Raw genomic sequence first — 16,878 nt, forward strand, 5'->3', positions numbered from 1 at the left:
TCTTTACCCCACCTTTTGCTTCCCCCCCCAAAAAAAAAAACAGTCCAAGGCCCACAGGTTGGAAAATATTGATCAAATCCAGTGCAAACTTGAAACACAAATTCCCTCTCAGATATCTCCAAAAAGTAGTGGTCCAGTCTCTCCTTGAGACTGTCAATGATAGGGAGCTATCCTATTGTCCATGAACTTGTTGATTTTTTTTTTAGTGTTTTGATAACAGTATTCAATATAATTGGTTTCCTTTGCAATCCTATGTATCTTACTTTATGTATCTAAAAATATTCTCCTGACAAGGGATTCATCGGCTTGTGGGTCTATGACACATAAAAGGTTCAGAGCCTCTGTTTCCTGAGAGAGGTCACTCTAGTTTGGGACAGTTCTTCCTAATTGTTATAAAGCATTTCCTTACGTTGAACAGAAATCAGTGTCTGCATCCATGTCAAATGAAATATGTGCAGAGCAGCCTTGGATTTTGAATGAATTTACATTTGTAAAGACAAGTCACTTTCCTTCATCTATAAAATGAGGGCATTCCAATAAATATTCTCTCAGGTCTCACCTCAAATTATCATTGGCTCTGAAGTAAAACATTTTAAAAAGAATGTAAATTCTATACATTTTTGCTATTTCCATCCCTCTTCAGAATGGGAACCTATTGTTAAATTTACAAACTGTGTGACCCTGGGCAGGATAACTGGTAGGCAGCGAACATTTATTAGGGGCTTAGTATGTGCAAAGCACTGTGCCAAGCATGGGGAGACAAGTGCAAGTGAAAAGAAAGACAGTCCCTGCCTTCAGAGAGTTTACTTTCTAATGGGGAATGATAACCAGAAGAAAGGAGCTGAAAAGCAGGGGGAGAGTTTGGGGAGTCAGAAGCAGAGCTGGGAAGGGAATGAAGGATGGCTGGCAAGGGCCTTTCCCCAAAATGAAGGCTCCCAATGGGACAAGAAAGCTGTACCAATGGAAGGATGTTCCAAGGTAAGACCCTGAGCAAGTTACTTGACCTCTCTCGGCCTCAGTTTCCCCACTGTAAAATAGGTCTAATAATAGCACCTGCCTCACAAGGTTGTCGTGAGGAGCAAAGGAGTAGCGGACACATGCCAAGTGCTTTGCAAACCCTACAATGCTATCTAAATGCTAGTGATTATTGTAATTATCAAATTTTAATAGCCAATCAAGCCTAGTGTAGGTGTGATTTGTTCTCAGATCATTTAAAACAAAGAGAGATTTTTTTTGCAGAGTTCTGGGGATTTCTAAAAATTATGGGTGATAAACTGATTTTCGGCTAAGCAAATGAATCACACTTTTCTCATTCTAGGCTGTGGCTGACCAGTTATCCCTCAGAGAAGTTTCCCGTCAGCATCCTCCAGAATGGAATAAAAATGACCAACGAGCCTCCCAAAGGTGTCCGAGCCAACCTCTTGCGCTCCTACCTCAATGACCCCATCTCAGATCCCATCTTCTTCAACAGTTGTGAGAAAGCCAAGATGTGGCACAAATTGTTGTTCGGCCTCTGTTTCTTCCATGCCATTGTTCAAGAGAGAAGAAACTTTGGACCCCTAGGTAAGTTCTGGGAGTCTTCATAAATTTCTTCTGAAAAGAAGCTCTTTAAAATATCTATCTATCTATCTATCTATCTATCTATCTATCTATCTATCTACTTATCTATCTGTATATATGTATGTATGTATATATACATATACATACACACATATAGACAACAAGGGGTAAGTAAAAAAGAATGCCATACTTCTATAAGAACAGTGTCTGAAGTGCAAGGAATGAATACTAAAGATCAGATGAGCACAGGATCTTTTAAAAAATAGAATTTTATTAACATTTTTTCCTTTTATATTACCTAAATTTTCCTTCTTCTTCCCCTCCCAGGGATCGAGAGAAAGAGAGAGAGAGAGAGAGAGAGAGAGAGAGAGAGAGAGAGAGAGAGCTATCAATTCTAACAAATATATTTTTATTGATATCTTTTGTTTTCACACTACCTAGATTTTCCTCTTTATCCCTACCCACTACCATGGCAACCAACCCTTATTACAAAGGGTTTTTTTAAAGAAAAACAAAAAGAGAAAATAAAGTTAGCAATACTGATCGATAAATTGAAAAAAATCTATATTATATGCAGTGTTCCATGACCACAGAACATTCTCTCCCCTGGCCTCTACAAAGGGCGATGATATGTCTTCTCATATTTCTTCTTTGGGGCCAAACTTATTCTTGGAAATTTTGCAACATTCATTTTTTATTGTTTTGTGGTTTTGTTCTTCCCATTTATATTATTGTAGTCATTGTGCATATTGTTTTTCTGGCTCTGCTAACTTTACTTTGTATCAGTTCATGTAAGTCTTTTCATGCTTCTCTGGATTGCTCATGCTCATTGTTTCTTACAACATAATGGGATTCCATTGCATCTACAGATTACAATTTGTTTGGTCACTCTCCAACTGAACAGGAACATAGGATCTTTATGGAAGGGACCTTAGATATCCATTGGAGGATATCTAATTCAATTTCCTCATTTTACAGATAAAGAAACTGAGGCCTTGAGAGATTACTCAAGGTAATCCTAAGGTCACATAGGTGGCAACAAATGAGGCTTTAAAAAAGCTATGTTGGGGGCAATAAAGGACATATATTTACTTCCTGGGGTGAAAGGGATGGTGCCAATAAATGATATACAAAAGACAGAAGTATTCAACTCTTTTTTGATTCTATTAATGAGCTTCAAACTAGGAAGGCCAGAATAAAAACAATGGTTAACAGGAAACTGATACCAAGTAGAAAGAAATAGAAAGAAAGCACCTGGCTGCTCTCAATGAACTAGTTACTCAAAGTCTGGAACTAGTGTTCCAGATAAACTTAACTGTAAATTACTGTGAGTGGTCTCTTGAAAGTCATTAACATTATTGTTTGAAAAAAATTTTTGAGTCATAAAAGGAGAGATGTCCTAAGACAGAAGATAGCCAAAATAAATCAGTTATCCCCAAATGGAAAAGGCCGTATTCTTCAAATTGTATACCAGTGATTTACACTTTGCTTCTTGGTGAGGTGCTAGAAGGTATTATTATAGGGATTGTTTGAGAGCATTTTGAAGAGATACTAGTGATCGCTATGACCCAGAATAACTTTATTTTAGGGATGTGTAGGAGATGGCAGTTGGGGGGTATCATAGACTGCTCCATGAGGGAGACAGAGATCCTGGGACACCTTGGACAGAGACATAAGGGTACCACAAGAAAACTGCTGAAGAATATCCAGGGAAGAACAGGCACACCATCTGGCAGCTTCCTATTTTAACAAATTATTCTCATTAACTAGGTATGAAGGTCAGTGTTTTTATTCATATATAGCATCCAAGAAGCCCAATTACTTAAGGAAGAAGAGGGAGATGGGGAGGAAAGGAGCAAATCAACAGATGTTTTGGTGAAGGGGCTTGAAGAGGTCTTGAAATCACATGTGGGCACACATACACAGACATGACTTGCTCAAGGTCATTCAACTCTTACCAAAAGCAAAGCTGAGGTGGAGTCAGATGGAATATCCTTTAGACCTGAATAATTTTAAGCTGAAAGAAGCCCAAACAATAACCTTTTCAATTTTATAAAGGAGGGAGAAAATAAACAGCTCAGGCTTCCAAGCATTGATGGGACATGAAGGCAGAAGAGAATGGTGGGTGTGCAGACCATCTGCTACCCACAGCCCTGTCCACCCTAGTACAGACTGGATCAGACTTGTGGCCCTGCTCCCAAACTCCCATGCCCCAAGTGGCTGCTAGGCTACCTTCTCTGACTTGGGTGAATTTGGAATCAAAAGTGCCCCTGAGAAGAGCTAAGGGCCCTTCTCTAACTTTATTATTGTACTGATTTTGGAGTTTTGGGGTATAAGTATTTCAACCAAGATAAATAATCTTCCCTTCACAAATCCCAGCTTGCTGACATCTATCACACTAATTGAGTGAATGGTAAAGAAATTAACTTTTAGAACCCATGTGGTCAAAGTTAGAATGGTTCCCACACTGACCATAAACATCAGTGCAGATTTGATTTTCTCCTCTGTAGGAAAGATGCTCAAATACCCCAGATGGTGCTTCACTCTCCTGTATGTGATCACTGAGTAGGAGCTCTAATGTCTATACTTCTCTGACTCTGGCAGGTTGGAATATCCCGTATGAATTCAATGAGTCTGACTTGAGAATCAGCATGCGGCAGATCCAGATGTTCCTGAATGACTATGAGGAAGTGCCATTTGAGGCTCTGACCTACCTGACAGGTACTGAAACAATTTAGCAAATATTTCTCTTCATACCACATCCACCTGTTCTCTCTTTTCCTTCAACCACCTAAAGAGAGAGCAAGCTTCTTTGTTGCTTAATCAATTAAGCAAGACATTCCAAAATAGTTATTCCTTACCTAATTTGTGGAAAGCTGTTAAGAGTTGAAAGACATAGTTCCTGCCCCAATGAAACTTAACACATAGTTACGGAGACATGAAACTTTGGCTAGTTATACAAAGAACTGTGTAAATGTTGGGTGAGTGATACCCATAAGACAGCATCCCTACTAGATCCCTGAAGAGGCAGGATACTGTTTCCTTAAAAACAAATAAACAGCAGCATTTTCAAGAGGTCATTTCAAAGCTACCTCTGAATTCCTTCCTGAGGCCTATGTGCCATTAGTTTTTCACCCTAGGAACCCAGTACTAACTGGAATAGCAAAAGCTCCCCAATAAGCCAAGGACATTCTTATGTCCTCCTCCTAAGCTCCAGGCTTCTCACATTCTACATTTCTTTTTTCTTTTTGGAGGGGGAAGGCAGGGCAATTGGGGTTAAATGACTTGCCCAAGGTCACACAGCTAGTAAGTGGCCCTTACTAGCCGAATTTGAACTCAGGTCCAGGGCCGGTGCTCTATTCACTGTACCACCTAGCTGCCCCACATTCTATATTTCTAACTGTAGACTGGTTAGCTCTTCCTAGATATCCCACAAGCACTTTGAACTCAACTTGTCTTAAATCAGACTCATCCTCTTCCTTCTGAAATCTGTTCCCCTTCTTGATTTCCTATGTTGCCATGGATACCAGGGCACTCCTTAACCCTGTGGGGCATGATGTTTTTCTTAGTAGATCTCACAACTTGACTTGCTGGGACTCACAAACAGCTTTTCTTGCTGCTATCAGCTCTCCTCTGTTTCCTGGGTCCCCTGCCTCTTCCCCATTATGTAGCTGAGGTCAAGAGAGTTTAAATGACTTGCCCAGGGTACATAGCTAAGTGAGAGTTGGCATCTGCACTCAGGGTCTCCTAATTAACATAATGTGTCAGCCACAGATGAACAGATGTTCTACTTTGCTAGGGAATTAATATCTGCATGCCTATCACCACTGAGAGTGCTTTTATTTCCCTCCCAACCCCCTTCAGCTTCCTTTTACATACTACTTTCCCTCTTTAGAACATGAACTATTTGAGGGTAAGAACTGTCTTTTGTTTTAATTATATTAATTATAAATATGAATATTTGCTATAATTATATTTGTATTCTCAGTACTTACCACAGTGCTTGGTATGTATTAAGTGGTTAATAAATGCTAATTGACTGATGGCAGTTATCTTAGTGATGGATGGCAGGAGCTCCTAAGGGCCACCATGAAATCCTGCTTCATCATTTCTTTATAATTAAGCAGCTAATCATAAAAGAAATGTTACCTGAGGTTTGCTGTCCAAACCCATTAATGATGGAGAATTTTTAAAAATACATAAATGCTAGAGAAACTGTCCTGTAATCCAGCCTATATGAAGTTGTGATGATGTCACCCCTTGTTCAGAAATGTTTGATGGCTTCCCATTGCCAAAAAATAAAGTTTGAACCCAATATTCAAGGCCCTCCATAATCTGGCATCAACATACCATTCTAATCTTATCTCCCACTACTGTTTATATCCTATGCTTTGCTCAAACTAGGCCAATTGCTGTTCTTCAAACTTGCCCCTAGAGTTTCTCACCCTTGTCCCTTGGTGTATGCTATATCCTTTCCCTGGGACACCCTCCTCCCCTAGTTCCATCTCATTTTTATCCAATACTTCAAGCCCAAACTTAAATACCATTTCTTCCATGAAGCTTTCCCTGACCTTCCAAGCCCTCCTACTTCTGATTTCTGCTGCTATCCCATATCACCTTATTTATTCCTGTCCTAAGCATTCTAATTCGTTATAATTATTTACAGACATTTCTTATCCCCTCTACTGTTGCTTTCAAGAGCAGAAATTGTTTTTATTCATTTTTGCATCTCCTACAATATCTGTGATGCTTAATAAATCCTTCTGAATGAATGATAACCAGACCAAAGCTCTCCTTTCTGCCCAGTTTCTGTTGACTTTCCCCAGGTGAATGTAATTATGGTGGCAGAGTGACTGATGACAAAGACAGACGCCTCCTCCTATCCCTTCTTTCCATATTCTACAATAAGGACATAGAAACTGACTATTACAGCTTGGCTCCTGGAGGGGTCTACTTTGTCCCACCAGACAGTACGTACTCGGTAAGATATTGCTCCAGGATTTTATCCCACATTTCTCATTACCTTCTTGGGTTCTACTTTAAGACAGAGTTCAGCGACTCCCTTTAGCTCTGAGGCTTGCAGAGTGATGGGTGCACTCATGTCTGATCCTGTGAGGCCTGAATATATAGACATGGGAGAGGGGAGTAAGGGAGAAAACAAAACGAGGTGAGAAATGAGCAGGTGAGGCAGGAGGGAGGGAGGGAGAGAGAAAAGGATATGGTAGAGGGCTCCCAACACTTATCTCAGCTCTTCCTCACTGGCACCCGTGTCATCAGCTACCCGCCACCCCCATCCTCAGTTTTAAAGTTTGGTTTGGTTTTCTGCACAGAGGCTTGGTATATACATATGATTGTGTGAGTAGTTCCAGGTTTACAGCAGACTAAGGATAGGCAGTAATGCCGGGGGTTTATCTCCACAGCTTTCCTACAAAATTACAAATATAGATATTAGACACTTGTAAGTGCCGTTTACAGTCAATCAGTTGAAACATACTGTAGTTAGAGCTTTGGTTGCCTCCCATGTCTACCATGTTTTGGTGGGAGATAAATCCAGTAACTTGCCTGATATCAGTAACTGGGATCTCTTGAGGATCTGACCCATCATGCCCTGCCTGATCCCCGTGGACCCTGAGTTTGCCGTTCCTTAATGTGAGGTTTCATTTCCAGGCCTACATTGACTACATAAGGGGCTTGCCCATAGCAACCCACCCGGAAGTTTTTGGCCTTCATGAGAATGCAGATATCACCAAGGACAACCAGGAGACTAATCTGCTGCTTAATGGGGTATTACTGACGCTCCCCAGGCAAAGTGGGGGAGCTGGCAAGTCTCCTCAGGTAACATCGGGTTTGAGACATTATCAAAACCTTGTTCCACCCCCTCCCAAAAAAAAGGAATGACATTGTTGGGTAGCATCAGTTTCTAGATGGGGCTGACTTGGAGGGTTGGGAAGAAATGATCTAAGACAGGACTGTCCAAAATGGGGCCTGCCTACAAGCATAGAAACTTACATAAATGCTTTAGTAAATGAAGCCGAGCTACCGCAGAGCTCTCACGAAAATGGCAAATCAAAATATACTGTCTATTGCTTCAATGAAAGCCTAAGGTTGGATAGCCCTGATCTAAGAAATTCTCTGTGACTAGAGAAAACCTGCCATCTGTAGAAAGAAGAGGACTTCAGAATTCTAATCATGGAAATGGGCCCTTTAGAGGTGATCTCACTCAAACCTCTTCTTATAATAATGCCTTGCATTCATTTAGTGCTTCATATTTTCCTTTTGTAAAATATTATCGAGATCTTTTGTTTTTACATCATCTTTTAATTCTGAAATACTCCTATCACCTTCCCCCCCCCCCCCTAGCAAATCATCCCCTGTTATAAATTTTTTCAAGAAATAGAAAAAAAACAATTCATTTTTCAATGCACTTTTGCTTCTCCTGGGCCATTTGAATGTAGAATAAACCTCTGAAAGGTGAAGTAAATAATCTAAGGAATTACAGTGAGTTCATGACAGAATTGGGATTAGTAATCATTATTCCCCTGGCTCTCAGTTCTAGCTCTACAGCATGCTGACTCCTTCGTATCCCCAGTTTGACCATTTCTAACCGCATAGGTCTCATTCATTCAGTTTTCAAGAGATGTCACATAATTGGCTATAAGAACATTCTTAGATGATTCTGCACAGGGTAGGGACTGTGTCATTGTTTCTCAGTATAAGGGTGCTGGGGATTTCACCAACACCAAAGAAGAAAGAGTGTAGAGACCAGACTTCCTGCTTTTTAGGACTGTTTTAATACTGAAGAGGCCATCTTCATTCTCTCTCTTTTAGGTTCACTCACCTCCCCAGCAGATACTACCCATCAGTGGGCTTTTCCGTTTGCCAGAGGGGATACTGCAAAGGAACAAACGGGGGGAGGAAGAAAGGGAAGCAGTCAGGCAAATTTGCAGCTAATGAGTGAGAAGGATTTAGGAACTACTGAGAAGGTGACCAATACCACCAAGAAATACCCCTGCAGAGGTCTAGTACCAGAGTCCCTGGGGACCTCGTGGGTGGGAACTCAGGAATGATTCCCTTGGAAAAATGAGAAATTCTCTGATGACTGGTGCTAATCTCACCTTACCCACTTGGCCAAAGAGCAAGTTTGTGCCTAGATCATAGCCTTTAATATCAGGGCCAGATTTATGGATCTCACTGCCTGCTGTGAACCAAAAGGTTAGGATTTTCCTACATATGCTTCCTTGCTGTTAGTGTGGATAGAATTCACATAGAGAATGGAAAGGGGGGAATAAACTACCTAAAGAATGGAAGGGGAATCCATATGGTAATTGGTTTACATTTTATACCCTGCAGATGATTTCCAGAGAAATTCAATCAAAGCATATTTTAAAAAGCTATTTATTACACCTTAATTTCTTTTTTTTTAAAAAACCACCACTCAAAAAGCTTATTTCATATTTGTTTCACTACCAATTTGAAATTTAAGGAAGTGGTTGAAGATCTGGCTAAGGATATCCTATCCAAACTTCCTGTGGACTTTGACCTGGAAATGGTCATGAACATGTATCCTGTGCTCTATGAAGAGTCCATGAACACTGTCCTGAGGCAAGAGCTCATTCGATTTAACAGGTAGGATTGGTCCTTGTTCTCTGTGGTCACAGGAGCTGCTAGGTGGCATGTGGAGAGCTCACCTTGAAGACAAACAGACCTGGGTTCCAAGTCCTGCTTCTGACCCATCTAGCTATATGACCTTAGATGAGCTACTTAATCTCTCAGTGACTTAGGCAGTCCTCTATAAGTTGATGGTTAGATGGCTCAGTGGATAGAGCGTTGGGCCTGGCATCAGGAGTTAAAATCTGGCCTCAAGACACTTACTAGCTGTGTGACCCTGGGCAAGTCACTTATCTTCTGTTTGCCTTAATCCACTGGAGAAGGAAATGGGAAACCACTCCAGTATCTTTTCCAAGAAAACATGGACAGCACTGGTGTGCTATGGTCTATGGGGTCACAAAGTGTTGGACACAACTTAATGACTCAACCACAATTATAAGTTGTAAAGAAGGTGAAGGTCTGCATTGATAGAGAGGATATTTCTTCACCCAGAAATTCCCCATACCAATCAAATCATAGGTCCAGACCAGATCTTAGTAGGACCTTCAGATTAGGTGGAATCTGTTCCAGGGGATACAGGGCCTTTGCCCTTTAAAAGCTGAAGTGATAGAGCAGCAATTATTTTGTCTGGTGGCCTTCCATTGGAGACCACTGCCTAACCTAGTTGGCAATGAGCCTTTGGCTTGAGCCAAAGATTGGCTCACCCAGCAAATGTAGTTCCATATGTCTGTTTTGCATTGGCATGATTCTCTAGCAAGTAATTTCTGATGGAGCATAGCTTAGATAAATAAAGCTATGCATCTCTCCCCCAACCACTTCCCACAACTTGTGTGTTCCGGTGGAATGAGGTTAAAGTGAACACCATGAGCAGCCTTGAAGACTGTGTATGAGAGGGAGGGAAAGATAAATTCTGTCCCTCTTTCTTGGTGATAGTGGTAAGGCAGGAACATAATGGATTAGTTTGGGGCATAGGGGGCTCAATTAATTATTTTGTTAGTTTTTTAACCACAGGGTATACTTCTTCCTATCCCAGCACCCCTTTAGCTAGGGTTCAGGGCCCTAATTTGCTTTATCCCACTGATGATTGTAGCTTTGAAATGCTAAGAAACTAGACATATAAATATGATCCAGATGTGGAGGTTCCATAGGAGCTTGGAGACAACAGACTGTGCCTGTTGATCAATCCTTTGGCATTTTCAGTTTGTTTCCAGTCAAGCTTAGGTCCAGAGGATGAGTTTTGGGACAAAGAGGTCCTTGTAGTCTGGGCTCCCTTGAAGTAGAAAGCTTTTCTGTGGATTTCGGCAAACCTCCCTGAAGAATAGCAAAGCTCTTTAATTTCTCCCACTTCAACCTCCAGTCACTTCATCTATTGTGTTTATTATTGTGCCAATAAAAAAGGAAGGTATCTGCCTTAATACACTTGGGACAGGAGGAGGGAGTGATCCCTATTTAGAAGCATAAATTGAGTCTGGCTTCTGTCCCCCATAGACTGACAACAGTGGTTCGGAGCAGCTTGATCAACCTGGGTAGAGCCATCAAAGGCCAAGTCTTGATGTCTTCAGAGCTAGAAGATGTCTTCAACAGTATGTTAGTGGGAAAAGTGCCAGGCATGTGGGCATCAAAGTCTTACCCATCACTGAAGCCCCTAGGCGGCTATGTGGCTGATCTCCTAGCACGTCTAGCCTTCTTCCAGGTAATAACACCCACTAGCTTTGTTTGGACAGGAGAAGACAGTGAGACACTAGATGAATGGCCTTGGGGCTGGCAAGCAGCCAACCAACAATATGGTCCCAAGGCCTACTGTCTACAGACCATCTTTCTTTCATGAGTTGGGTTGAGGGAGGGTGATGTTAAAGATAGAGGGATTGTTTATAGGGGACAAATCCATATGACAAAGAAATGTCAGCAACAGTATCAATACAGAAAGGGAGGTGGAATGATGAAATGATTGGCAGGCTTGTTAAGGAAATACTTTGTAGAGGAGGTGAGTCCAGGGCAGCCAAGCTTTGCTACTCCCAGGCTTTAAAAGGGGAGGATTTTTTTTTTTTGAGAATAGGAGCAATAGGGTGTGTGAGGGTGGGGGAGGGGGTGTTTAAGAGTCTTATTTTACCCATATAAGCAAGCTTCTCCCTGACCCTGACCTGACCTGGCCCCCTGTGCCAATCTGTGGGTGATTATTTTGTTCCTATGCTTCCTCAGGAATGGATCGACAATGGAGCCCCCAGTGTGTTCTGGATCTCAGGGTTCTACTTCACACAGTCCTTTTTGACAGGGGTTTCCCAGAATTTTGCTAGGAAGTACACCATTCCTATTGATCACATCGGATTTCAGTTTGAGGTAAGGGTGGGTGCACACAGCTCAGTTCAATGGCCAAGTTGAACACAAAAATCGCTGATGATCCTAGGATCTCCTCTTGTTCCATCACTTTCACTTTACTGAGCTTAAGGAATGGATGATCTGGCATCTTTTTTCCTGAAAGGTGGTCTGGACTGCTATTTCCATTGGAATCTGACTGTTCCCATGATTCTGACTATGCATTTCCAAGGGGAGAGATGCATCTGAAATGTCCTGCCACCTCCATACAAAGTGAAAACAGAAGTCTGGTTGAGTTCTCGGCATGCCTATAGAGTCTGATAGGGCCCATCATCCTGGAGAATGTTACTACTTGGCTTTGCATCTGAGTGTGATAGTGTTACTTTGAAGCTCGTGGCAAAGGCAAATGAATATGTTACTGTAGATCAAGCACTGACCTAACAAAATGTATGGAGGAAGGGAGCAGAAAAGGCATATAATAATCTTATGAAAGTAGAATCTTGGAGCTGGAAGAGGTCTCAAAGATCACCTAGTTCAGTCCATTTGTTTCAAAGCTGGGAACCTAGGCCAAGAGATGGTTTGGAAATTAATTTACCTAAGGTTGCACAAGACTAAACAGAACCTAGAGTTGTAACAAGAACTTTTTTCACCTGGGCAAAAACAACAAAACAACAAAAAAAACCAGTTGAGATGGGGTAGCGGTGCTGCATAAGAGGGACTGATGGCTGGTGCAGTCACGCCAGGAAAAGGCACAGATTGTCCCTGGTACCCATACAGAAAGGAAGTGTACCTATTAGAGAGTAGGCAGGACAGCAGGACCTGGAGTTGCAGTTGTATTGCATAGCAAGGTGAGCTAGAGGATTTTTATGAGGTAAAATGAGGTGAATGGAGGGAGATCACCACTGGGAGGAAACATCTTGCTTCTCTTCCATGTCAGTGTCTAGGGGAAAAGTCTTGTTCACTTTGTGCTATATATAGCTCTCCTAGGACAAGATGTCTTGACTTCCAGTCCAGTACTGTATTTGTCACACCACTCTACCCCTATTAAAAAACCAAACCAAACAGGATTATAAAAGATTGGCTAGGATTAGAATCTGGGCCTCCCAGGTGATTGGGGAGACATCTACCGCTTAACCTCCCATACGAAGTAGTACTGTATAGGACACTCCTGAGTCCAGGGGTCATTATAGCCAGGAAGACTTACTTTTTTCACACAGAGAAGTAGCTTTCTTGGCTCCTGAGAAGTTATTCACTCATTCACAGATGTTTGCATGCGTGCTGTGTGTGAGAGCCTTGTGAGTTGTTCAGGGAAAGGCACAGTTGAGATATGTCATAGTTCTTGCTTTCTCTCTAATAGAGAGAAAAGACACAAGAGATGACTGTAATACCCAATATGGCAGGATAGGTGCATTAAAGGTACAAAACAAAGTGCTGTGTGAGGTCCAAAGGGACAGGTTGTTAGAGGAGGCTTCCTAGAGGAGTTGGGCTTTAGGCAAAAAAGAAGGGGCAGGACAATTGTGGCAGAGAACAATACGAGCAAATGCACAGAGACAGAAGAGTGCTGGGTATGTTGAGAGTGACTGATGGTGGAAAGAACAATTCACTCTGTCTGGAGCAGAGAGTGCAAGGAGAGGAGTCATATAAGATGAGGCTGAAATGGCGGGGCAGGACCAAGACGGTGCTCTTTCAACGTCAAACACAGAAGGCTGAATACTTTGTGAACAACTGTAAGCCACTTCCATTTTTTGAGCAGAAGAGTGGTGTGATCACAGTTTGCACAAGAAAAGATTATTCTGGTGGATGACAGATGGATTGTCAGGGGCAGATGGTGAAGTTAGGAAGACCTACTAGGGGATTCCAGCCCAGGCATGTGGCAATGACCCTAAATGCGCCCTGGGAACAGAGGAGGGGATAGAAGCCAGGATGTTATAGCTATAGAACTGATGAGACTCGGTCTTTGATAGATGGGATAGGTGAGGGAAAGAGGAAGTGTTAAATAAACCCAACTTATTTTCAAGTATGTGAACGTAACACCACAGGAGATAAACAGCCCAGGGGATAAATGCTAAAACTATGTTGTACATTCTTCCAGGTGACCTCACAGGAACTAACTGTAGAAGAGAAACCGGAAAATGGGGCCTTTGTCAAAGGCCTTTTCTTGGAAGGAGCTCGGTGGGACAGGACTACAATGGAGATTGGAGAGTCTTTCCCCAAAATCCTTTATGACCCTCTCCCCATCATTTGGCTCAAGCCAGGGGAAAGTTCCAAGTTCCTGCATGAGAACATTTATCAGTGTCCTGTCTACAAAACAAGTGCCCGGAAAGGCACCCTATCCACTACAGGCCACTCAACCAACTACGTCCTTTCCATTGAGCTCCCTACGCTCCAGCCCCAGAAGCACTGGATAAACCGTGGAGTGGCATCGCTGTGCCAGCTGGATGATTAAAAAAATATACCTGCTATTCGCTCTGTAGTATACACTTAACTTTTCTTCCCTTAGTTAAAAAAAATTGAGCCAGGCCAGTGACTATGATCTTATAAATGTAGAGCTTATAGGATCATTGTTTTAGAACTGACAGGGGACTTCAGAAGTCCCACTGAGTCTTAGGGAGCCTAAATAAGGAAACTACCTATGTCCTATCATGTGTCATCTTACGAGTTGCCTAAATCACAGAGTTAAAGTGACTTGCTCAGCATCACACAGCTAATATGTATCAGATGGAGGACTTGGGATCTGGTCTTCCAGTCTGGAGAACGCTAGATCCACTGTGCCATGTTGCTTTTCTTGGGTTATTAATATGTTAATATTCGCTTTTTTGTATATTGTTTTTCTGTCTCTACACTTTGTGTTCCACTTAGCGCTCTGCTATTCTAGTCCTGCTTAGATGGAGTTAGGAAAGCAAACAAAGCAGTCAATCTGGGCAGCGTTGTAATATAATTTTCTTACACTCTCTCAGTTTCTATCTTCTCCCTATGTTGATATATATCTATATATCTATATCTGTATATATATATATCTGTATATATATATATATCTGTATATATATATATATATACAGATATATATATATATACATCTTCATACATCTGCTGCATCCCAAAAGTCAGAGGATATGATCACAGGACATAGCTTTTGAACTGAAAGAGATTTTAAAGATCATCAAATCTGACCCTATCATTTAACATTAAGAAACCCATGCGAAGAGGTTGATTATATGACTTCCCCAAGGTTACCAGGACGGTAAACAGCAGAACCAGAATCTGAAACTTGAGTTCTGTCTCCAACTCCCAATCCTTATCTTCCACTTACATATTTGTAACAAGTTGCCTCACTAGGTTGAAATGGGTTGAACTAAGAAGGAAATGCGGCCCTCTTTCTCCTTTGCAATCCTTATGAAGCCTGGTCACTTTGTTAGAGGACACAAATCCAGGCCTGCCGACAAATATCCTTGCCTGGGTGACTTTGATTCTTCTTGAATGCACATGCAAAATCACTCCATTGGTTTCTTTAAGGGAAATAGCACGAATGGGTCGACAAAGCCCAGGATTCTTCTAAGACAAACAAAATCAGCAAAGTAGTAAGGAACGATGAGAAGGTGCAAAGGCCGACAAAGAAACAGAAGAATCATTCTACTCTTTTGAAAACTGTTTAATGGCTGGTTTAAAAAACAGCAACAAGATTTTCCAAGCCCACAGACAAGGTTCTTTAATACTACATGGCCAGGAATACAAGGTGAGGATTTTTTTAAGAAAATGAAACTTTAAAAATAAAACTCACTTTATGCTGGTGGATGTTATGGGAAAGGCAGAACCAATCCAAGGTAAGAAATAATAAGGGATTTTAAAAAATGTAAATATTTATTTTCAGTTCCAAATTTTCTCCTCCTTCTACCTCTCCTACACTCATTGAGAAAGCAAGAAAAATGATACCTATTATACATGTGAAGTCATGCTAAATATACTTCCAAATTAGCTATGTTGCCCAAAAAAAGCAAGAAAAATAAAGTGGAAAAAAACCCCAAGGTTTAATCACACTAAGAGTTTACCAGTTCTCTCTATGAAGTAGATGGCGTTTTTCAACTAATTTAAGTCTTAAACAGTTGATTATCATTACAATATTACTGCTACTGTGTAAAATGTTCTAATTCTGCTCACTTAACTTTGCATTAAGTAATATAATAAATCCAGGTTTTTCTGAAACCACCCCCTTTGTAATTTCTTACAGTACAACAGTATTCCATCACAGTCATATACCACAACTTGTTCAGCCATTTCCCCAATTTATAGGCATCTCCTCAATTTCCAATTCTTTGCCACCACAGAAAGAGCCATTATAAATATTTTTTTCCTTTAATCTCTTTGGGGTAAAGACCTAATAATGGTATTGCTGGGTCAAAGGGCTATAAAATACATAGTTCCAAATTGTTTTCCAGAATGGTTGGACCACTTCACAGCTCCACCAACAATGCATCAGTTTACCTATTTTTCCACTCCCCCCCCCCCCACTTCATTATTTACCTTTTCTATCATGTTAGCCGAGCTGATGGCTATGAGATATTTTAATGGGTATTTTTCTAATTTTTAGTGATTTAGAGGATTTCTTCCTATGATTATTGATAGCTTTGATTTCCTCTTCTGAAAACTACTTATTCAAATCTTTTGACCATTTATCAACTGAGGAATGACTTATTTTTGTAAATTTGGTTCAGTTTCCTATATATTTGAGAAATAAGAACTTTATCAAAAGAAGCTTGCTATAAAATACTTCTTCCTGGTTTTCTGCTTTCTTTGTAATTTTGGCTGTATTTTTTAACGTAAAAGCTTTTTAATGTAATCAAAATGATCAGTTTTACCTCCTGTGATCCTCTCTTGTTTGATCACGAACTTTTCCCTTTTCCATAGATCTGACAAGTACTTTTTTAAATGTTCCCTTAATTTACTTATTATATCATCCTTTATGTCTAAATCACTTAGCCACTTGGAGATTATTTTGGTATATGATGTAAGATATTGGTCTGTGCCTAGTGTCTGCCAGTCTGCTTTCCAGTTTTCCCAGCACTTTTTGTCAAACAGTGAGTTCTTGCCCCAGTAGCTCGGATTTTTGAGTTTATCAAACTTTATTTACTGTGTTATTTACTTCTTTATATTATATACCTCAGCTATTCCACTGATCCACCACTCTTTCCTATTCGGCACCAGACTGTTGTCATGATTTTTTTTTTTTTTTGTAAAACAGTTTGAAATCTAGTGCTGCTTGGCCGCTTTGCTTCACTTTTTTTTTTCATTGATTCCCTTAATATTCTTGACCTTTTCTGTTCTTCCAAGTGAGTTTCATCATTTTTTCAAATGCTATAAAGTAGTTCTTTGGTAGTTTAGTAGGGCACTGAATAAATTAAT

The 16,878-nt window shown here is 40.8% G+C and overlaps 1 protein-coding gene across 1 annotated transcript in view; it reads left to right on the forward strand.

Moving 5' to 3' along the window:
• The window catches only part of DNAH3 (dynein axonemal heavy chain 3), a 171,731-nt gene extending 157,804 nt beyond the window's left edge, over positions 1–13,927 (forward strand). The window contains exons 55-62 of the mRNA XM_036766518.1: positions 1,319–1,563; positions 4,165–4,281; positions 6,387–6,541; positions 7,228–7,395; positions 9,044–9,186; positions 10,657–10,861; positions 11,368–11,505; positions 13,574–13,927. Of these exons, the coding sequence (XP_036622413.1) occupies positions 1,319–1,563; positions 4,165–4,281; positions 6,387–6,541; positions 7,228–7,395; positions 9,044–9,186; positions 10,657–10,861; positions 11,368–11,505; positions 13,574–13,927 (1,525 nt within the window). The remainder of the gene's footprint in view (positions 1–1,318; positions 1,564–4,164; positions 4,282–6,386; positions 6,542–7,227; positions 7,396–9,043; positions 9,187–10,656; positions 10,862–11,367; positions 11,506–13,573) is intronic.
• The last annotated feature ends 2,951 nt before the right edge of the window (positions 13,928–16,878 follow it).

The sequence above is a fragment of the Trichosurus vulpecula genome, chromosome 1 (genome assembly GCF_011100635.1).
Source record: "Trichosurus vulpecula isolate mTriVul1 chromosome 1, mTriVul1.pri, whole genome shotgun sequence".
Classification (NCBI taxonomy): domain Eukaryota; kingdom Metazoa; phylum Chordata; class Mammalia; order Diprotodontia; family Phalangeridae; genus Trichosurus; species Trichosurus vulpecula.